A 24,104-nucleotide genomic window follows, 5' to 3' on the forward strand; every position below is an offset into this window, starting at 1 on the left:
GGGGCTTATTTCTCTCGCATGTAATGGAGAAATTCAATTTTTTTTATTTGGTTGATATGGATGATGAGGGACGATTAAGAAATGTGTTTTGGGCTGATGCATTGTCTAGAGCAGCCTATAAATCTTTTGGTGATGTTGTATCTTTTGACACAACATACTTAACAAATAAGTATGATATGCCCTTTGCATCTTTTGTTGGAGTAAACCATCATGGGCAAACCATATTATTCTGATGTGGTTTATTGTCAAAGGATGATACCGAAACCTATATTTGGTTGTTCAAAACTTGGTTGGAATATATGTCCGGGAAGGCCCCAAATGCGATAATTATAGATCAATGTATGGCTATTCAAGGTGCAATTATGATGGTTTTTCCTAATTCTCATCATCGTCTTTGTCTTTGGCATATCATGAAAAAAGTCCCTAAGAAGCTTGGAGGACTGACTCACTACAAAGCAATAAAAAAAAATCTTGAAGTCTATTGTTTATGAGGCAATAGATGTGCAAGAATTTGAAGACATTTGGTTGAAGATGATAAAAGATTACAATATTAAAAAGAATGAATGGCTAAATTTTTTGTATATGAATCGTCAACGTTGGGCTCCTATATATGTTAAGGGAGTTTTTTGGGTAGGAATGTCTACAACTCAAAGAAGTGAGAGCATAAATGCTTTTTTTGATGGCTATGTTGGGCCAACAACATCCTTAAAGCAATTTGTGGAGCAATATGATAATGCATTGAAAAGCAAAATTGAGAAGGAGAACAAGACTGATTTTGCTTCCTTTAACTCAAACTTCTCATTGCTAACTGATTATTATTTTGAGAAGCAGTTACATGGAGCTTATACAAATAAAATTTTTAAGCTGTTCCAAAATGAGTTGAGAGGAATGTTATTTTGCAATCTCACACTTATCAACTCAAATGGGCCAGTACATGCATTTCAGGTGACAGACATATTCAAAGGGAAAAAAGGCAGATTCAGAAGGCAAGTGGTGTTTAATGTTTATTACAATGAAGCTGAGTTTGACATCAAATGTTCATGCCTTTTATTTGAGTTTAGAGGAATTTTCTGTAGACATATATGCAAACTTCTTATTGAGAGGAATGTGAAAGAAATTCCATCTCATTATATTTTACCTCGATGGAGAAAGGATATCGAGCGGAGACATACTTATATGATGAATTGTTATGATGACACACAAACTAATGAACAAATGTGCGCTACACCAAATTGTATTCTCATTTTGCCAAACTTGCTGAAATTGGAGTAGTAACTACTGTAAAATATTTATTCTTGATGAAATGCATGGATGAGGCAATGGAGAAGCTCATGGATAATGGTTGGGAGCAAGAACAACCAATACTTTCAAATGAAGTTCATGAGCAAGAACAGCCAATGTCTTCAACCACGAAGTTCCTAACACCATTGAAGGTGCGTAGCAAAGGACGGCCACCATCAAAAAGAAAAAAGTCAAAAGTTGAAGAATTAATTACTAAAAATAAAAAAAGGTATTCATTTTTATATCATTTTATTTTTAATTTTATTTTTTTATCCAAATTATGTTAATTATTTCAGAAATCTCAAGCAAAGGGGAATACTCAAACCCATAATGAAGCACTAGCAGAATTTTGTACTCAAGAAAGTGTTGTAATGTTATGTCAATTAATATTTGTATTTTTTATGAACTTGCATAACATTTTAATCTAAAATGTTGGAATACATTCTTTTCTCTCAGGTGAATTCAAATTCTCTCCCTAATATGCTGAATATGCATGTTGATAGCTCCACAACGCAAACTATTGCCATTGATTTTTCTTCAAAGATAATTTATATTTCATGGTTGAAAAAAAATTGTTATGATTGTAAGTATATCCCTTTTTAAATTTTTTTTTTGTGTGATGATGCATGTTGAAATTTGTTCTTCAGGGATGCTAAAGCCATTTGTAATGTTGCTAATTTGTGGTTCAGAATTTGGAATGAGAATCTACTGGTTCTAGATTGTTGCTAATTTGCTAATTTGCTCATGTTTGATTTTGTCCTTGGATGTGGCATAAAATATCTTAGCACCGGAGGGTGTGTGACCTGGTAACCAATAAATAAGCACAAATTGTTTATAATTATTGAAGATGCACTTGCTGGTTTAACCAGGCATACAAAAAAAATTAAGACAAGAAGCTATATTTTTCAATTAAGTTGCAAATCGACAATTCAACAAGGGAAAAGCAAAAAAGCCATGTGGGTAGCTCAATTGGGATGCATTGAGACAGGTTTACAAGAAAGACTATCCAGCAAACTTAGCCCCATGACAGTGGAAACGATGGAGCTCACAGTGACAGGGGTCATTGGTGCACCGAATTCGGGAAATGAATTCCGTGCATTTATCATTACTCATAGATTGATATTCAAATAATTTTTAAAATACAAAAAATAAAAAAAATCAAAATTGCTGCACAGTTTCATTTGTCACTCACATTCTCGAAACTCCCAAAGCTCGATTCCATTTCAATGGCGATGGCGGCCACCTCTCTCGGCACCTCCAGGATCCCCTTTCCCCCTTCCACCCTCCAAACCCTAACCCGTGGACTCCCCTCCATCTCCTTCCTTTCTCTTCCCAAACCCTTCTTCTCCACCTCCTCTGTTTCTTCTTCTTCTTCTTCTTCTTCTTCTTCTGCCTTGCGGTCCACCGTCTTCAATCACACCAGACGTCGCCGCCTCATCTCCGTTCGCGCAGGAACCGAGAATGGACCTGGTGATTCCAAGCGTTTTGATTTCGATCTCTTCACTATTGGCGCTGGAAGTGGTGGTGTCCGTGCCTCTAGGTTTGCGGCGTCGTATGGTGCTACTGTGGCCATTTGTGAGCTTCCTTTCTCGACGATATCGTCGGATAATTCTGGAGGGGTTGGTGGAACGTGAGTTTCTTTTGTTCTGTTTGCTGTCTTTGTTGGGACTGTTTATGCCTCTATTTTGGAATTTATTACTATTTTAAGGATGTATGTGTTAGAACCCTAGAACGCTGCTATTAGAAATCTAAGGTATACTGATAACAACTTGAAGCTGTTTTGGAATTAATTTTCTTAATTTAGTATGTCATGCTTTGTATTTGGGCATTGGGAATCTGGAGGGCTTTAGCAAGCTGTCACAAAGGACTCTGCCTTTGTAGCATGAATATGAAAGAGGCATTTAAAAAAAAAGTTTGAATGACAATTCTAATTTATAATAATAGTTGTTGAAATTCATCTTAGAGGTAGGATGTAATACATTAGTTTATCAGCATCCTTTGGGATAATCAATTTGCAGCAGATATGATGACCATAATCAGCTATAGAATGCTAGCACATTAGTTTCGGTAATCCTTGAGCTTTTTAATGCTTTTGCTATGAATTTTCTGCAGACCATTTTTAGATGGAATTCAGATGAACTTTTTGGGTATCTGAAGATATATAAAGCAAATGTATGTGAGAATGTATGTTTTCTTAGTGCCATGCAGGTCTTCTAAGCACTAATTCAAACTTCATCTTATTCCCAACAATACTTTGTTTGAACACATGTATTTTAACAACTTAGTAAGGGTGGGGTTTGACATTGGGATGGTCATTTGCTGATAACTTAGTTTTCTTCTGGTTTTAAGGTGGAAATCAAAATAGTTTCCACAAGATTGCTTCATTTCAGCCTTGCCTCATTCCCCACTACAAGTGGCTTAATTCTGCCAGTCTTTGTAAGGAATAATGTTTTATGTAAGTTTTGTTTATCATATCTCAAATGTTTCCCTAGAATCAATTGCTGCATATTTTCTTTAATTCATCCCCACCCATTATTCATTCTTTTAATTTTGTAGTTAGATTTCTATGTTGAATCATTGAACATAAAGTACATTTTCTTGTTTCCTCAATATAGTTGTGTGCTTCGAGGATGTGTACCCAAGAAATTACTGGTCTATTCCTCCAAATATTCTCATGAGTTTGAAGAGAGTCATGGCTTTGGATGGAACTATGAGGTTGATCCTGAGCATGATTGGAATATTTTGATGGCCAACAAGAATGCTGAGCTGCAACGACTTACTGGGATTTACCAGAATATTCTGAAAAATTCCGGAGTTACATTAATTGAAGGTCGTGGAAAGGTTGGATGATGTTCTGGGACCAGGTTATTGTAGGGAATTTTAATGCTGAAATGATAATTATAAGCCGATGCAAATATGGTTTTATTTGTTGTCAATCTAATTTTTGCAGATAATTGATCCGCATACTGTTGATGTGAATGGAAAACTTTACTCTGCTAGACATATACTAGTATCAGTTGGTTCACGACCCTTTATCCTGGACATTCCTGGAAAAGAGTATGCTATTGATTCCGATGCTGCGTTAGATTTGCCTTCAAAACCTGAAAAGATTGCTATAGTAGGAGGTGGGTACATTGCTTTGGAATTTGCGGGGATCTTCAATGGGTTGAAAAGTGATGTCCATGTTTTTATCAGGCAAAAGAAAGTGCTAAGAGGGTTTGATGAGGAGGTAGGTAACTTATATTTTGTCAATTGTTGTTTTTATAGTTTTACAAGATTTAATGAAATAATTTTTTTCCTCCTCTCTTGTGAATTTGTAGATTAGAGAGTTTGTTGCCGAGCAGATGTCTCTGAGGGGTATAGAATTTCACACAGAGGAGTCCCCACAAGCCATTCTCAAAGCATCAGATGGTTCATTTTCACTGAAGACTAATAAAGAGACCGTTGATGGGTTCTCCCATGTAATGTTTGCGACAGGTCGAAGACCAAACACAAAGGTTGCATATCTTCTAGACTTTTTTTCTGATTCAGAAACAGTGGGTACATATTCTCATGTGGTAACTGTGCCTTTTTCCTTAAATATGGTGCAGAATTTGGGACTAGAAGAAGTTGGTGTTGAATTGGCCAAAAATGGAGCCATAGTGGTACATGTAGTTTTGTCATTTTTATTTTTATTATTTACTATTTAGAGAACTGTTTTAATTCTCTTATTGTTGATCATATTATGGTAATATCTTATTTTTAATGACTAGGTAAATGAATACTCTCAAACAGCTGTGGATTCCATTTGGGCTGTTGGAGATGCTACTGATAGAATAAACTTGACTCCAGTTGCACTAATGGAAGGGATGGCATTTGCAAAAACTGTGTTTGGCGGTGAACCTACAAAGCCAAATTATAGGTTTGTTTACTTTACATTAAATGGAAATGATTAATTTTAATGAAGCTTCATATATGTTTTTACCTAAACATATATATTAGTGAAAATTCACATCTATTAAGACTAGAGAATATGAACTATGTTAAGACTATAAAGGACAATACCTTGAATATGTTAAAGTTTCAGGAGAAGTTGGCTATATCATGTCAGGATAGAACTAGGTGAAGTAATAAGTTGATATAAGAGGGACTAATATAGTATACCATAGATATAGACTATATGCTAACATGTCTATGGCCCTATCTCATGTCCAACATAGGTCAGTCACGATAAGTTTTTCATCAAGATGTTTGTTAACCACCAAGTATTGGCACATGTGAAGCAAATTGGAGAAGCACAACAACAATAATTGGAGCAGTTTCATGTGGCCAAATGTGGACAATGTGGAGAAAAGAAAATTTGCTTTTTTTATTTTTATTTTTAACCTCTCTTTAGAATGAAAGTGTAGGAAACATTTTTTTTTTAGAAGGAAAGGAAAGAACAAGAAATGTTAGTGGTCGGGAACCTACTAAAAATAATTGAAGATGAATGAAGTAAGTGGGAAAAAAAGAAATGGTGCTTAACTCAATACATCTGGTTTTGCATTTGCATTGAAAGTTTTGATGTTACACTTTACTTTGGCTCTAAATAAGGAAAGAATGAAGGGCTGTTGAAGGGAGTAAAATTGAGAGAAGAAAAAGGAAATAATAAAGATATAAGACAGTGTACCTCTACAGTTTGTACTGATGGTGAATAAAATGGAAATTGAAGACACACCAGTAATCCTGGCTCTACTGTTATATTTAGAATAGAGAATATGAGCTAGGTTAAGATCATTTGGATGAGTCTTTGAACATATGCAGGTTAAAAGAGAGGATGCCACCCTCTGTTCAGATACAACTATCTAGAGTAACAGCCTAATATCAAGGGATAGCCTAAACAACTATAAAAATATAAGGCTTTATAGTAATAAATTTAACAACATCAATGTTATAATGCTTTCTTAGACTTAACCAAAGAATATTATTGTTTTATCAATTATTTATTTATTTTTTTGATACCCCAAGAGTAAGGTTGATATAAATATTAATTGCTAGGGTAAGATACTAGCTGAGCAGGCAAATACATCTGGCATATTACTTTAAATATCCTGGGTGGACTTTATATTTAGCCAAGTTGGTTTTATCTTATAAGTTACACTTCTATCACACAACATATGTGGTACTATATTTCCAAAAGGCGTTATGATGGAATTGACTGTTGGAAGGATTATGGTGTTGCTAGTAGTTGTTCATTTTGAATTATTGTATAACTTAAGTGACACAATAAAGGTTTTTGTTTTCTTCTTTTAATCACTGATATATGGTATGGATTCATGGTTGGGAACTAATGATTGGTTCGGTCTACAACAATTTTGGATTGCCTCATAAAAATCAAATTGTATCTGGTGTTATATATGTTTTCTTTGATGATCTTCTAATTATCAACTTGTTACGCCCAACTCAACAAATCTAGTCTTTCAAGAAAAGTTTTCTTCTCTTTAAGCCTTAAGAATGAAAACCAAATATAGGTATTGAAGTACAGGTGCGTTGTCACTTCTTCTAGTTCAAGTGGCATATGAAACAAGGAAGGGAGGAGCTTTATGGGCTTGATAACTCAAGCCTTAATACTTACCATGCTTTTTGTGTAATTCATATAGACCTCTGTCAGCACTCAAGGCTCTACCATTTGTCAGCAGCATACCCTTTTCTTTTAAATTAATGACAGTTGCAACATGGAGCTTCTGTCAGCTAGGAAATAGATGGGTCTTATATTTATTAAGATTTGTATGGAATTGTCTGGTATTAAGAAAAGTGGTTGTAACTAATCTTCAAGGGGAAACTTTCGAGTCTTAGTTGAATGAAAATTAACAAGGAAGAACAAAAGGGTGGGCATGAAGGGTATAGGACAAATAGAAATGAGTTACATTGTTTATTTTATTTTATTTTGTAACAATAGAAAAGTTTGATCTCCACTTTTGTTTGGCAAATTGTAAAAGGTTTAACTGAAACATTTATGCAAGTGCTAAAATTTGAATGTCAAGTTGATTACTAGTATTAATGTTGCCTTATTTAGAATACCAAATCTCTAGAATGTAGTTCTTTCTGGTAGATGGCAATAAACGTTGTCATGGTTGAAAAGGACTATATTGTTTGGAAGATGCCAATGAACGTTGTCATGGTTAAAGGACTATATAGTTCTTTATAATGCCTTTTTTTGTGCCAATCCCATTTTCTGCATCCAACTAAACAAATGAAATCAGTTTTCCCTCCCCTCATTTCCCTGTTCATATAAAAAATATCCCTTGAACCAGAACACCCTGGAGGACTGAATTACACCTCGAAAGTTATCCACAGATTGCAGAAATTAAAGAAGATTAACAGAAAAAGGCCTTAGTCTCTTAGTATAAAGTTTCATTGGGCGATGCCCATATGCTTGCTCCTCTATCCCTGAGCTTTTAGAGTTAAAACCCATTCTTATGTTTATTAGTAACTTTGATCTTCTCAAAACATTTGACATCAAAATCCTTGATTTCGGCATTGCTATGATGAGGACTATTTTTTACCTTGCTGTTGAATCAAAACCCAAGGTCCAATAGCTGACGTTAATGCTGCTTATGTTAATATAGGACAAAATGGTTGATAAAATTATGAACTAGTTATGAATCTTGAGAGAAATAGAGCTGCTTTTGTCATTGCTTGTTCTGTGAATTTCATTGCAGATCTACTTTTTGGTACTCCATCTTAACCGTTCATATTTTGGATACATATTCACTAAAATATTGATGCTCCTGAATCATATCGAAATTGAGAATAGTATATATTATGAATTAAAACCATAGAAAAAGTATGCTCCCTCATGTGTTTATGGGAATTCATGCATAACTGTGTCAAAGTTTTTTGCTTTGGGGAACTTGTCCAGTTACATGTGTAAACATTAGGATGGGACATGCATGAAGATTTGACATCATAGCCTATGTTCAGGTTTACAGTATATTGATTTCAGCATTTTTGCATTAGCTTAACCCAATTGCATTAGGTTTTGCTTCAAAATAAATTATAATTCTTGTGTACTCAAAGATTCTCAACCTGGTGTTTTTGTAATTTGTGACAGTGCAGTACCATCAGCTGTGTTTTCTCAACCACCAATCGGGCAGGTTGGTCTTACAGAGGAGCAGGTAATGCAATGTTTGACATCTAGGATTTATTTGAATTATTTAATGTGGTTCATGTTGATACCCTCAAATGATTCAGGCAATTCAAGAATATGGCGATGTAGATATTTTTACAGCTAACTTCAGGCCATTGAAAGCCACTCTCTCGGGTCTTCCTGATCGTGTCCTAATGAAACTAATCGTTTGTGCAAATACCAAAAAAGTTTTAGGAGTGCACATGTGTGGGGAGGATTCTCCTGAAATTATACAGGTCGCATTTTTTCCCCCACATTGAAACCTTTTCATTCTCTTTTATTTTATTTTTTCAATATCCACCATCATTACACAACGTTTACATTCATCTTCAGGGTATTGCTATTGCAGTTAAAGCCGGATTAACAAAAGCAGATTTTGATGCCACAGTTGGCATTCACCCTACTTCTGCAGAGGAATTTGTTACAATGAGAAGTCCAACTAGAAAAATCCGGAGAAGTCCTGCTTCTGAGGTTTGTCTCAGAATGCCATTTATCTGCGTCAGATAGTGGAGTTTTTTGAATACTTGTTGGTTTATTGATTAGAAGTGTAATGAGTACTCCCGTGGTGGTTTCTTGAACCAAATAGTTTATGATTGCCTTCACATTAGCGGTTAATGTTTATTGCTCTTTCTGATATTAGTTTGACTGTGGCTTTTCTTTCACACTTTTTATGCCTACTTTTAGGGAAAGACTGAGGAGATAAAATCTGCGGCGTAGAAGTTTAGAACTGGAGGCAGGTATAAAAAAATTTGCTTGCTAAAATAATGCCCTCCGTGGGACTGTCATAATTTATTGATATATGTTTCTGATGCCTTGAAGGGATATATGATATGAAGAAAATGCTGTGAAGAGGCTGCTATGAGGAATGGATATGGGTGTTTGTTAATATCTGCTGTTGCTGTTGAGTAGGGGGCCGAGAAGGGAGATGATGATGGTTTTGTTGCTGAGAAATTGACTGTTGAGAAGGGAGTTAGTGGAGAAGCAGAGTTGGAGGGAGGATTAAATGAATAGATGGTAGTTATCGATGAGTCAACAGTTAGTTGAGGTGGCGGGTTGTTATTGGCTGCTGGAGCATTATAAAGAGCGCTGGAGCATGATAAGGGGATTCATTTGTAGTCTTTTAAATGTGAACCGTTAGATTAGATTTAAGTGATGGGGCCCAGGATTAGTTTTTAATCTGGTCTGTTGATGTAAACATATAAGAAGCTAGTTGATTGTACTGGAAAACTTTGTAAATGAATTGTTTGAGAGTTTTTCTTGGATTTCTCGTTCTCTTGTGATCATTCTCCATTGATTTATGGTTCTTGCTTGAGTGTTTGTATTTTCTCCATATCATTTGGTATCAGAGACTAGACCCTGTCTGTGATCATGGCAAACAATGGGAAGAAGCAAGACATTTGAGATCTTGAGAACCTCATCAACGAGTCTGATGAGAGACACTAGTGGGCTATGGAGGAAATGCGGTAACAGAATCTGAAAGCTTTGGAGGAGCTGAAGTTGATGATTGTGGGAATGGCAAAACAATCTCCAGAGGTAGTTGCGCTTGCACAGCCATCAATTCCTAATGGGGGTGTTGAAATCTTGGATTCTACCTTGAGTACTAATGGTGAGGACCATTATACTAAATTTAAATTCCCAAAATTTGATGGAGCTAAGGTTGAAGAATGGCTTTACAAAGTGGAGCGATTCTATGATTTGGATCATACGGCTGAAGGATCTCAAGTCAAGTTAGCTTCAATTCATTTTGAAGACAAGGCACAGTACTGGTTTCAATCTTTCTTGAAGGTAAGAGAGAGAGGAAGGATTTTACTGTGGAATGAGTTTGTGGAAATCTTGTTGGCAAGATTTGGTGAACATATGTTAATGATCCGTTGGCTGAGTTCAAGAAGCTAAGACAGGTAAGTTCTCTTCAACTTTATCGAGAAGAATTTGATTTAAGATTGAGTAGAACTTAGTATGAATGAGAAGCAAGCAATCAACCATTTTTTTTTTGGTGGATTAAAAGAAGAAGTGGAGATGTCTGTTAGGGTGCATATACGTTGGCAAGGGTTTAGGATGCTTTGTGGAATAAGAAGGGTTCTTGGGATAGATCAGGCATAATTCAGGTTACTGATGGTGGAGTGATAAGTGCTTGAGTAAACATATTTTTATATATGTTTTACATGCATTGAGCATCATTTTTACTGTGGTTTATGTCTCATATTGTGTATTTGGTGTTCTTGTGTGCATATAGGTTGTGAATGCCTTGAAGAGTAAAAAGGAAGCAAAGATAGGCTAAAAAGACAATGTTGGGAGTTCTTGTTGAATTCAAGGACCAAGACACGAGAGGAGTTCATAAACGTGGAGATGTGTGCCGACTTCCAAGAAGATTCAAGTCAATTCACTAGTTGGAAGGGTACAAAGGCAGCCACATCTTTATGTTCCTTCTCTTTGTGAAGATTGCAAGACCTCTCAAAGATACGTCGATGAAGAAAAGTTTTATAGGCTACCACATGGACGTGTGCCCGAACATATGGCCTTAAGAGAAGAGTATTTGGATCGCGTTTTGTGAAAAGTAATGTAGCAATTTTCTATCGTATGAGCATCAGAGCAAAAGTTATCGTTTACGCGACCGCCGAAATTTCTATAGCCCACGCCGTGCAGGAAAATCCACACGGCGCGTGAGGGCACGTGATGAGCGCTGATTTTGGGGCTTTAAATAGGCCGTTTGTCCTATTTTGGAGGAGACTTTTGGTGAGTGTTTTCGCGAGCATTTTGAAGGCAAGGCGGCTAGGGTTTTGGAGGAGGTCTTTGGCGATATTGGTGGGCGTCCATCACCAACTTTGATCGATCTTCTCTCCGTGATAGCAAAGAGAGAGCCTTCGGCGACCTAGCTTCGGAGAAGGATTCTTCAAGACGTTGGGCGACCCATCAAGGCCATCATCACGAATTTAAGGGGGTTTTACTTCATGGCTTTCATTGCTTTTCATTGTAATAATCATTGTTTTGTAACTTGCTCCATGGAGGGCTAAACCTTAGTAGGTATTTGGGCATGTGAACCCTAGGATTTATGTTTTTGTAATGATTTGCTTTATGTTTCTATTAATTCGAGTTGATTTGAGTTTTAACCTTGTATTCCCATTGCTTGCTTGTTTAATTAATCCTTGAGGTTGATTGGATTTGCATGATTTGTTACTTTGATGTGAGAAAGGTCTCCATTAGAGTTAGAACGTCAAGGTTAAAGAGGGTTGAGAGGGTGAGTCATGAGATAGTGGAGTGTCCCCTCTCCCTTCCGATTGAGTGTTTCCTATCTCCGTATTCCCTAAACTCTATGCAACCATATTTGGTGTGAGGCGTGAGATTGAGAGATTTCTCCGCCGAGACCTTGTAGGGGGTTAGAGATCCTTCGCCGGGAATTAGGGTTGGATCTATCCTTAGGAATCGGTTTCACTCTTAGGTGTCCCTAGAGCGTATTGCGGTCATATGGGGGTGTGAGGTGTTGAGATTGAGTGATTTCTCCATCGGGACCTTGTAGGGGACTAGTACCGGTGCCTTGGAGGCAAGAACCTCGTTGTTCTTGGATTACCTCGACTCATTAGACTCGGTTTAGAAGCATTTAGTGAATCGTGAGCTTCATGTTAGATCCTAGGGGAGCATTGCCCGGATACCTCATCTTTATTGATTGAGATCTCCTTTACTCGTTTTCTTGCTCGCTTGCTTGCTTATTAATTCTCTTGCAATTAGTTCATTTCATCATATCCATTGATTTCGACTAGATAACTAAGAATTGGTTAATACTAATACTTCAGTTCCCTGTGGATTCGACTACCCACTCACCGGGGTAATTATTACTTCGACACCCGTGCACTTGCGGTACATACACGCATATTCGGACGCGTGTCATGGAGGTATGCAAAGAACTATGGCAAGAACAGTGGTGAATGCAAATTTGAATTACAATGAAGTTGGGAAGGGAATTCTTGCATTGCCTGGTCCAAATTTAGATAGAGCTCCTATGAAAATGAACAAGAAATTATCTGGTAAAGAGATTGATGAGAAGAGACAAAAAGGTTTGTGCTTTCCGTGTGATGAGAAGTTTGTGCCAGGTCATAGATCCTACAAGAGGCAACTGTATATCTTAACTATAGAGGGGGATGCTAATGAAGATTTGGAATTAACTGAGGAGTAGGAATGTGGTGAAAAATTACTGTTGGAGAATTCTGAAAGTCCTTAGCAGTCTGTGAATGCATTGACTGGTATTGGAAGTTTCCAAACCATGAGAATCAAAGGCAATTATAGTACCAGGACATTGTTTCTATTGATTGATTCAGGGAGTACACATAACTTCATTGATAGTAGAATTGCCAAACAAATGGGGTGTGTTCTTGAATCAATTCCTGTTGTGAGAGATTTTGTAGCAAATGGCAATATGATAGTTTGTAATGAAATCTTTAAGCAGTTTCAGTAGGACATGCAAGGCAGAATTTTCCAGGCTGATTTTCTTATCCTTCCACTGGATAATTTTGATATGATATTGGGCATATAGTGGTTAACTGATCTTGGTGATATCATGGGGAATTTTAAATGATATAGATGAAATTTCACATGGGGAATCAAGTGTGTTTGCTGTAAGGGGAAAAGGAGAAAGATTGGAAGATGGTGTCTGAAGCTAACATGCACAAATTATTAGTTAAAGAAGCTTAGTTGACATTGACACAGTGTAACACAATTTCAATACAGCATGTGTCTAGTGAGTCAAGGGAGAATTCAGTGGATGATCAATTGTTTGTGGTTACTGCAGAATTACCTGTGAAAATTGCTGAAGTTTTGCACAGTTTTGCTCAAATTTTTTAGGAGAGAAAAGGATTACCATCTTTCAGACAAAATGATCATCAGATCAATTTTAAAAGAAGGTCTCAACCTGTCAGTTTGAGGCCATACAGATATGGGGCTTTACAAAAAGATATAATTGAGAAGCTAACACAGGAATTATTGGATGCAGGTGTCATCCAATACAGCTATTCTCCTTTTTTTGCACCAGTGGTGCTGGTGAGAAAGAAAGATAATTCTTGGAGATTGTGTATTGATTATAGGGGATTAAATCAGATCACAATCAAGGATAAATTTTCTAAGCCTATTATAGAAGAATTACTAGAGGAATTAATGGATTTGCAGTTTTTACTAAACTGGATTTGAGAACAAGATACCATCAAATCAGAATGGATCCAAAAGATGTTTATAAGACAGATTTTAGAACACACATGGGCATTATGAATATATAGTAATGTCATTTGGATCGGTGAATTCTCCTTCAACCTTCCAACATCTAATGAATTTAATTTTTAGGCCATTCTTAAGAAGGTTTGTTTTAGTGTTCTTTGTTGATATTTTGATCTACACTAGAAGTGAAGAAGAACATATGGATCATCTGAGGAAAGTCTTCCAAGTGTTGTCAAATCATTCCTTGCCAGTTAAATTAAGAAAATGCAATTTTGCTGTTCAGAAGGTTTAGTACCTTGGGTATATTATTTATGTTATGGATGTTGCCACAGATCTTGAGAAAATTAAAGCAATTGTGGGGTGGACTAATGAGTGTCCCGCAAGTGCACGGGGTCGTCAAGTAATACCTCTCGTGCGAGCACGAGAGGGTCGTATTCCCTGGGCCCAAGGAGCTACCCTTCCTTTTCACTCGTTGTCTAACCTACAAATCACTTGATGCTTAAGGCTACTAATAAAAATAAAATTAAGCGAGTAATTGTGAAAGACCGATTAAGAAAGTGGAAATCAAGAAGTGAGGGAGGTCACGGATGTGGAGTCCCCGGGGTTACTAAGGATTAGAAGAATGCTAGAAGTGCTAAGCACGTGGTGGTTCGAGCCAAAGAGATCTAAAGATAGATCATCCCGATGGTCGCAGTAATGATCCCTAATCCCATACAAGTATTGGTACGGAATCTCTTCCATCCAAATCCTCCTCACGATTGCAATTCACACAGGGAAATCTCTAATTAGGGCCGAAACTCAACCTAGGTCCAGCCCTAATGGTTGGAGTGGTATGAGACACACGATGGTTACGGCGTGCTCATACATACATCCCCATTAAGCGAGGTGTGTCTAGTACAAGGTCGATGGTCACGCACCGAGTACAACCTAGAAGTTGAAATACAGAGTTCTCATGCAAGATCAACACATAAAAGTGCACCAAGCTTAAACCATGAACAAACCACATGCATTAAGCGAATTAAAGCATTCAACAACACAAGTTCACCGCAAGGTTCACCGACATCCGGTGACCTTGGGGGTTTAGCCGTCCATATAAGAAACTACACAAGATAAGCTCATGAAAACAACTAACAAATGCATATAAAAAACTCCCTCAAACAATGAGAACAATAGGAGGAAGAGGAAGGCCGCAGATGTCTTCCACGAACGCCGCAATAGGGGCGGCTTCCAACGTCGTCTTCAAGCTTCTCAAAGGTGGAATCGATGAAGATCTTGCCCAATGACGCTTCTCCCCTCAATTTTCCTTCTCTAGATCATCGGTTGTGTCCTCAATTAGCTCCGGTAAAGTTGCCCCCGCCGAGAGCCTCCAATATTGGAAAGAGATATGATGATGGAGAAAGAAGAAGATCCCCCAAAATAAGCCCTAGCTTTACATAAAAAATCATCTGCCCCGAGTCATGCGGCCTACGCTGCGGGTCGCGTCACGCCCGCGTGGCTCACTATCTTTCCGCTCGCAAAAACCCTGGTCGGTGCTACAGTGCTAAGCTACAGTACCAGCTACATTATTTTTGCTACAATGAATCGCTCTCATGAATCGGCACGTGATTCTCCAGTGCCCACGTGAGCCGTGCTGCGGCGCACAGATGCTCGCTGAGGTTCAGCACCCTAATCCAAGTAGGGGCCCCGGTTCCTTGCTACAAAACCGAATAGCAGTGTTTTTGCTTCGAGAACATGATTTTTGGTGTTGATTTCACCACAATTGCGTTCTCGAGCACAATTTAGCTTCTTTGAGGCCTGCAACAAGAAAATAACCAATCTAAGCGAAAAGCGAGCACTGATTAATCTAAAATAGCATGCAAGCATATACAAAACCAACATATAAATACATACATTTAGGCTCTTATCATGGACTATTCCAACTACTATCAAACAACTAAGAGGATTTTTAGGATTAGCTGGATATTATCTCAAGTTCATCAATTTTTCTGAAGAAAAATGTAGTGTTTAAGTGGTGGAATGAAACAACATTGGGGACATTTGACTCTTTAAAAAAGGCATTAACTACAGCACCAGTTCTGGCTTTACCTAATTTTGAGAAGGAATTTATTGTGGAAACAGATGCATTACAGAAGTTGTCTATATCCAGTCAATATACTTGGTTAGCGAAGTTAATGCCATATGATTATGAGATTTAGTATAAACATGGGAAATCAAATGTTGTGGCAGATGCACTATCAAGAATTAATTCTCAAGAAGTGTTACAACAATATGAAAGAAATGGTCTTCCTTTCTTATTCTAGACTCACATGAAGGAAAATGAAAAAAAAAGAGAATGATATCCTTTTTTCTTCTAGATTCTTTAGGAATATGGAATTAGAGAAGGAATTCTTTCCCCTTCTTATTCTCGGGTGTTATGAATTGGAACGACAACCCAGGACATAATTTCGTGATACATGCCATACAAAATATTCTTGTTTAGATTTCAAATTAACTAAAGTTAATGTGTTACGTCAAGTATTGTGCTCAAACGAATCATTTAATGCCTAATTTAATATCCAAACCAATCACAATGACGTTGAGGCATCATTAGTAGTACTGAAAACAAAAAATTAAGCCCAGCTAAGACTTCATGAAAAACCATAGACCCCCTCATGTAGTCAGCTGCATAACTTCTTAATTGTGTAAAAGATTGCCACAAAACTCATTTTGGACTATGGAATGTTGATGATTTGAACCCGACATGCAATGAAGATCCTGATGTATTTCTCATGCCTTTGGCAGGTTAAGCCAATTTGAAGTTCCTATTGATTATACAAAACCATTTTATTGAAGAGTCTATGAGTTCTATTGAGAATTACATTGATGATTCATACATTGTGAGGGTGAGAAGATATTATTTAAGGCTGTCTATAATCAAACTATTTGCACGTAGCTCAGACTAAACTAAATTAATACTGAATTTAGCTTGATTATGTTATGAACAAGTGAAAGCCAAACAAACTGATATAGAGAGATTACGATTAATTTCAAGCTTAGCTGAAATATTTGTTATCTAATTGAAGTTTGCCTCAATCAATGGTCATTTTCAAATTGTTTTCAAATTTATACTTCTACATATGACCAATAAAAGTAATCAAATGCAAGATGAAGGTGGTGGTTTTAGTTATGGGTGCACTCGAGTTGTTTTGTTTCAGATGTGATTGGTATCTTAATATGAGGAGATTCTATATTTGGTGTTATTAATAGTTTGGAATAATGTGACCCCTGATATTATTATTTTGTAATATTTTATACCTCGTAGTCCAGTCTATATATATAACCGCAGTTGCATGTGTTTAATATTGTAATAGGTGTGGAGAAGTGTTATAATATTTGGATTTATTTCATGTCTATATCCAGTCAATATACTTGGTTAGCGAAGTTAATGCCATATGATTATGAGATTTAGTATAAACATGGGAAATCAAATGTTGTGGCAGATGCACTATCAAGAATTAATTCTCAAGAAGTGTTACAACAATATGAAAGAAATGGTCTTCCTTTCTTATTCTAGACTCACATGAAGGAAAAATGAGAGAATGATCTCCTTTTTTTCTTCTAGATTCTTTAGGAATATGGAATTAGAGAAGGAATTCTTTCCCTTCTTATTCTCGGGTGTTATGAATTGGAACGACAACCCAGTGACATAATTTCGTGATACATGCCATACAAAATATTCTTGTTTAGATTTCAAATTAACTAAAGTTAATGTGTTACGTCAAGTATTGTGCTCAAACGAATCATTCAATGCCTAATTTAATATCCAAACCAATCACAATGACGTTGAGGCATCATTAGTAGTACTGAAAACAAAAAATTAAGCCCAGCTAAGACTTCATGAAAAACCATAGACCCCCTCATGTAGTCAGCTGCATAACTTCTTAATTGTGTAAAAGATTGCCACAAAACTCATTTTGGACTATGGAATGTTGATGATTTGAACCCGACATGCAATGAAGATCCTGATGTATTTCTCATGCCTTTGGCAGGTTAAGCCAATTTGAAGTTCCTATTGATTATACAAAACCATTTTATTGAAGAGTCTATGAGTTCTATTGAGAATTACATTGATGATTCATACATTGTGAGGGTGAGAAGATATTATTTAAGGCTGTCTATAATCAAACTATTTGCACGTAGCTCAGACTAAACTAAATTAATACTGAATTTAGCTTGATTATGTTATGAACAAGTGAAAGCCAAAACAAACCGATATGAGAGATTACGATTAATTTCAAGCTTAAATTTGAAATATTTGTTATCTAATTGAAGTTTGCCTCAATCAATGGTCATTTTCAAATTGTTTTCAAATTTATACTTCTACATATGACCAATAAAAGTAATCAAATGCAAGATGAAGGTGGTGGTTTTAGTTATGGGTACTTTTTCGAGTTGTTTTGTTTCAGATGTGATTGGTATCTTAATATGAGGAGATTCTATATTTGGTGTTATTAATAGTTTGGAATAATGTGACCCCTGATATTATTATTTTGTAATATTTTATACTCGTAGTCCAGATCTATATATATAACCCTGATGTCTGCATGTGTTTAATATTGTAATAGGTGTGGAGAAGTGTTATAATATTTGGATTTATTTCATATATTGTCATCTAACTTTTATTGTCTCTCCACCCATGGTTTCATTCTCATATGGAGCATGATTATCCTTTCGGTGAAAATGCGCTTTTAGTCCCTCAACTATACCCAAAATCATTTTGGTCCTTGAATTAAAAAATTGTGCATTTTGGTCCTCCAATTACACCCATGTTCCCATTTTTTGCCCTTCCATGTAACTCCAGGTTATTGCTGTATAGCATCTAATTTGAAAGGGACATGGTGTTGACATGGTAGATGATGTGCCCTTACTAGGGTATCATTTAAAAATAATTAAAATTACGTAGGTTTTAAGATGACATAGAAATATATGTGCCACAATTTTTTGGGGGAAATATTTAATATTTAATTATTTTTAATAACATGGCTAGGGGATGTGGCCACTGCCATGTAATTCGGTACCACCACTATATCTTTTTTTTTAGATTATATATATATATATTTAAATTGTAACATCAATAGCCTTGGAAAGCTCTATGTCTTTTTCCTATTTTTACCCATTTTATTGGTGGCTGCTCATTTGTTGTAAGAATCTTCTTGAGCAAACTGCGAAAATAAAAAGAAAGCTTTGGATAGCTTTAAAAAATAAGAGCTGCTGCTCAAGTTCCATGGAGATGAGTGGTAGGGTAACTTTTGAGAGTGCAGATATTAAAGGGAAAGGATTTGATTTTTTGGGTTTAAATTAAATGTTTTATGCTATCACAATGATGAAAGGATAACAAGTAATTGTGGTGAAAGATACCTTACTTGTAAATTGGGAGAAGGAATAAGGCTACGAAAGCTTTAAAAGCTCTCTTTTTACTTTCATAAACTATTGATGTGGAGATTGAAAAAATAAAATATTTTTCTAAAGAACAAGATGTGTTGGAATTGCCATATCATCTTTGCCATGCCCATTTTTTAAAATAAATTTTTAAAATGTTTTATTAATAACATGACTGTGGGCCATGTCTCCTAGCCATGTCATTAGAAAAGTAAATATTAAATGCTTTTGAGAAAACATATGTCATGGTACATGTGTTTATCTTGTCATTTTTTAAATATTTTTGTTTAGTTTTTTTAAAATAAATAATGTGGTGGTGTGGCTACATTATCTACCAAATGTGAACACCATGTTGTTGCCATGGTAACACCAGGAGTTAGATGGAAGGAATAAAAGCGAATATATAGGTATAGCCAGGGATCAAAATCCACCATTTTTGAGATCAAAGTGACTTTGTGGGGTGTAGTTGCCAAATGAATACTACATTTTCACCCATCTCTCTCACTCTCTCTTATTTTTCACTTAGTCAATTAGTTTTTCTTTGATGGTGATAGTGAAAATAAAGTAGCATATATTAAAGCGGTGTATTAGAGTAACCACTAGTCCCACATGGTTAAATTAGTAAATATAGATCTAAGAACATTAGCCTAGGTTTTTTATTCTATAAGCTTAAGCTTTTAAGTTGAATTGTATTAAGATAAGTTATGTTTAGTTTACATCTAACATTAGTATTATCAAGATATTGTTCATTTATATCTTTAAACTGTAGCATAAAGGTTGTTAATTTGTTGCTTCTGAATACACATATTTAAGTTGATTTTTTTCCCTTAATGACAATTAACTTATTTATTCAAAAGAAAATAATAAAGTTAAAAGAATTGTCATCATAGCAATATTTGTGGAAACAACATTGTTGTGGGCCAGAAAGTTTAATCTTTAACTCTATAAATAAACTATTGTGCTCAAAATTTGATTATACAATATAACAAAGTGACCTTTAGATTATTGAGGAAACAACCCCAGAAATATCAATCAATAGCATGTGCTTCCTTAGCATTTAATCCCAATATTTTTGTGAAACTGATGTTACATATTTGATGGTTAACAAAGATAAAATCAAAGTAGATAATTGTTTACCTTTATCCAGCTTTTCATGTTCATAGAGTAGCTTGTAACCAGTCTTATGTTGAAATGAGAGTCTTTGCTATTTCTGAATTTAAACTATGTAGCTCATGATTACTAATACTAAATGCTCATGTAGCTAAGACATACCATCATATTTCATAGACAACATAACGTGATATCTACTGAATTTCCATCATCTATGTTAATCATTCCATTTTCCTTTTCTTTAAAACTGTCATTGTGATTCCAACTCAGTGGAATTTGCCTTTCAAGCTCTTTTGCATCACTTTGGTTATGACCTTTGTTAGTTGATTTTGTTTTAAAGAAAACTTTGAGCCTTGTTAGCATTGGGTTGTTGTTCTCGACTTGCAAGAATTCTTATATTTTTCTTTTTAGCTTTTCCCATTGTGAGCTCCTTTTTTCCTACCCGTCCTTTAATTAGGATTAGACAAGATAAAAAGCATGGATCACAAATCAAATTTTAATTTTTTTATGACTTCAAGGGATTATGGGTTCATGACTTCCATTAGAGGCAGCCCCCAATGTTAATTACCCTAGATGTTGTCGCAGGAACCTCCGATTAAGAAAATAAGTGTGAACAAGGAAAACTGATTCTGACAAATAATTTTTTATATTCATTTCAATAAACATGAATTTATAGACTTCATTGAAAGTACAAGAAGTTTGGAACTTGACCATCTTGACACAATAGTGATTGTAGCATTTTATCTCCTTCCCACTATTTCGCCGAAAAGCATGCTTTGACTTTTGTTGACGTTCGGTCTTCATCAACGGTTGAAATATGCATCTTGAACATGATTTAGAAACTTGTGAAGTTGTGTCTTGGATATTTGAATTTGCGTTTTGGACTTGATTTAGAACTTGGTTTGACATTTCATAAGCTTCAGCTTTTATGCTAGGGAAACTCTTTCGCAACTTATGAACTCTTCAACACTTTAGTCTTGAGGTTGTTGAACTCATTTGTTGATTCATTTGAAACATGGACGTTTGATTTTTTCATCTTAGATTTGATTTGGATTTCAAGCTGTGGATTCTCTATGTTGATAAATCACAAACTTGGTTTGACTTTTCATAAGCTTTGGCTTTCATGTTAGTGAAATTCTTTTTCAACTTATGAACTCTTCAACACTTTAGTCTTGAGGTTGTTAAGCTCATTTGTCGATTTGTTTGAAACTTGGAACTTGGACATTTGAACTTGCATTTTAGATTTGATTTGGAACTTGATTTGATTTTTTATAAGCTTCAGCCTTCAGGCTTGTGAAACTTTCTTGCAACTTATGAACTCTTCAACACTTTAATTTTGAAGTTGTTGAACTCATTTGTTGATTCATTTGAAACATGGACGTTTGATTTTTGCATCTTAGATTTGATTTGGATTTCAAGCTGTGGATTCTCTATGTTGATGAATCACAAACTTGGTTTGACTTTTCATAAGCTTCGGCTATCATGCTTGTGAAGCTTCTTTCAAATCTTCACTTGTGAAACTCTTTGGGTCTTTGACTTGTGATGTCTTGAGACTATTGAGTTTAATTGTCGATTTATATGATTTTTTTCAAATATTAACTTGTGAAACTCTTTGGGTCTTTGACTTTGATGTCCTAAGACCATTGAGTTCAATTGTCGATTTATATGGATTTTTATATTGACTTGTGAAGCTCCTGGGTCTTCGACATTTGATGTCCTAAGACCACTGAGTTCAATTGTTGGATTTTATGGATCTTTAAATATTGACTCTTTTTATATCTTTGAATCTTGACTTGGTTACTTTTGGTTTTGATTATATATGTGTATATCACGATATGTCGCTGCATGTGCATTATCATCGCGTCACATGCCTGGTTGTCGTCTCGAAATAAATATTCCATGACCGCCTTAAAATTTAATTTTTGTCGCCATCTCGAAATGAATAAGTCACCACTGCCTGTGCCTTATCATTGCGTTACATACTTTGCCGTTATATGTGATATACATCTCGTTATCGCTTTGAAATTTGTCATTGCCTTTTGGACGGGAATTTTAGTCATTGACTAACCCATTGTGCTGCTTTGGATCAAAAGAAATGTTGCTCCTAATATATATCCGTACTTATATTGTCTCTATTATGGTGGCCTATGCACTTTTGAATTTATATATATATATATATATTATACTTTCCAAACTGATAACAAATGTGCACATACATGCATCTTGTTTCATGGTGATACAATCTTCTTATTTTGAAAGCTCCATTGTACCTCTTGTGTAGTGGGATCCACGGTTTATGTATTTATTTTATTTTATTTTTATTGCATTTTTCATCTCATGCATGTGGGCATGCTTTTTCATTCATTTTATTATTATTTTATTATTATTATTTTATTATATATTTTTTTATTTTTTATCTCATGCATGTGAGCATGCTTTCTCAATGTTTTTATTTTACTATTATTTATTATTTTTTTATGCGCATATGCATGCATGCTTCTCAATTATTTATTTATTTATTTTTGTCATGCATATGAGTATATAGCATGCTTTCTCATTATTTTATTTGCATACATATGATTGGTGAGAGATGGGCACATTTGAAATTTCATCTCGTGAATATTCATGCACACAAAGCATGATTCCCCTTTTCTTTTATTTTGCCACATATTGCTTGCTTATATATATATATATTGGCCGGAACGGATGATCCAGCATTTGCAATACCTCATTTTTTTAGTTTGTGGTCTCAGCATCTTCTTTTTGCTCATCAAGAACTCATTAAAACTCCTTTTTTTTTGTCGTTGCTCTAGAATGAGTGTCAGATGTTGCCATGAGGCTACGTCTTAATACCAAAAAGAATAACAGCACGTCATCAGTATTTGATATATTGTCCGAACTCCTTTTGTTATCGTTGCACATCCCATACCTCTTCTTGGTTCATATCATTGTAGCTACCATCTTCTTCCTTATTTAGCATCACCCGCATTCTTGTTGCTAAACCTTTTTCAATCAATCAAACCTCTTGTTTAAACTCATGGGATATCATGACAAAGCTAAACCGTACATGCATGCATGGCATGATGTAATGTTGGGTTGCATCCCCAAGGTTTTTTTTATTATTTTGCTCATAAACATGCATGCTTCTCATTTTGGAAATTCCACTAGTAAGTGGGGTTTATTTTTATTTTTATTTTTTTTTAATTCTTCTTTAAACATGCATGTTTCTCATTTTCATTTTTTTTATCATCATGTATTCACTTGCATGTGGGTCTTTTTTTATAGTGGGCCCGTACTTCTTCATTTTTTTTCCTTTTTTTTATTTACTATATTTTTTTTATTTTTATATATGCACGTGTATGCATGCACTTGATCACTTTGAGAGAAGACATGGATATAGTTTGTAATTTATTTCTTTTATTTCTTTTATTTTATTATTTTTTTTAGCAAATTTCATTATGTCAACGGAGGCCCATCCTCAATTATTTATTTCAAAGCTTCCATGACATCCAAAAACAACCCCTTTATATATAAAATAAGATTTGCAACATTAAATGGCTACACCATCAAAATCAAAAGATCCACTTCCTGAGCATTGACTATTAGAATCCATAAAAGTGTGGTAGATTCATGCAGCTGGTGGTGAAGAAACCTGCTTTCTGGAACACTGTTCAAACATTCAAATGCTACTTTGATTGCTTGTATGACTAAATCTGCAACGCATCCCTCTGGACCTGAAATTTTTTTGGTTCACCGCATCCTTTACCAGCATGTTCTGCTCGGTTGATGCCAGTAGTGAAGACAGGAGTTCCATTGGATGTTTTCCCACCATCACTTCTAGTGCCATCACTCCAAAACTATAGACACCACACTTCTCTGTCACTCTCATTGTAAATGCATGCTCGGATATGTCTCTGTGAATGTAAGATAAAGCACGAGCCACGTCTTT

At 35.5% G+C, this 24,104-nt stretch overlaps 1 protein-coding gene across 4 annotated transcripts; it reads left to right on the forward strand.

The window, feature by feature from the left end:
* Positions 1-2,456: 2,456 nt before the first annotated feature.
* LOC120251680 (glutathione reductase, chloroplastic-like) lies at positions 2,457-9,690 on the forward strand. Of its 4 annotated transcripts, none has more exons than XM_039260292.1 (11): positions 2,458-2,911; positions 3,897-4,122; positions 4,232-4,510; positions 4,602-4,778; positions 4,872-4,925; positions 5,034-5,182; positions 8,354-8,417; positions 8,494-8,664; positions 8,762-8,899; positions 9,113-9,165; positions 9,248-9,690. In XM_039260292.1, exons 1-10 carry the CDS (start codon positions 2,508-2,510, stop codon positions 9,143-9,145), a joined length of 1,695 nt encoding a protein of 564 aa, XP_039116226.1. In that variant the 5' UTR covers positions 2,458-2,507; the 3' UTR covers positions 9,146-9,165; positions 9,248-9,690. The 4 variants fall into 4 exon arrangements, 2 of the variants coding, with proteins under 2 accessions (XP_039116226.1, XP_039116227.1); XM_039260293.1 differs by having other exon boundaries at positions 4,872-4,922; XR_005533471.1 differs by lacking the exon at positions 9,248-9,690 and having other exon boundaries at positions 8,778-8,899.
* Positions 9,691-24,104: the final 14,414 nt, after the last annotated feature.

Source organism: Dioscorea cayenensis, chromosome 20, assembly GCF_009730915.1.
Source record: "Dioscorea cayenensis subsp. rotundata cultivar TDr96_F1 chromosome 20, TDr96_F1_v2_PseudoChromosome.rev07_lg8_w22 25.fasta, whole genome shotgun sequence".
Lineage (NCBI taxonomy): Eukaryota > Viridiplantae > Streptophyta > Magnoliopsida > Dioscoreales > Dioscoreaceae > Dioscorea > Dioscorea cayenensis.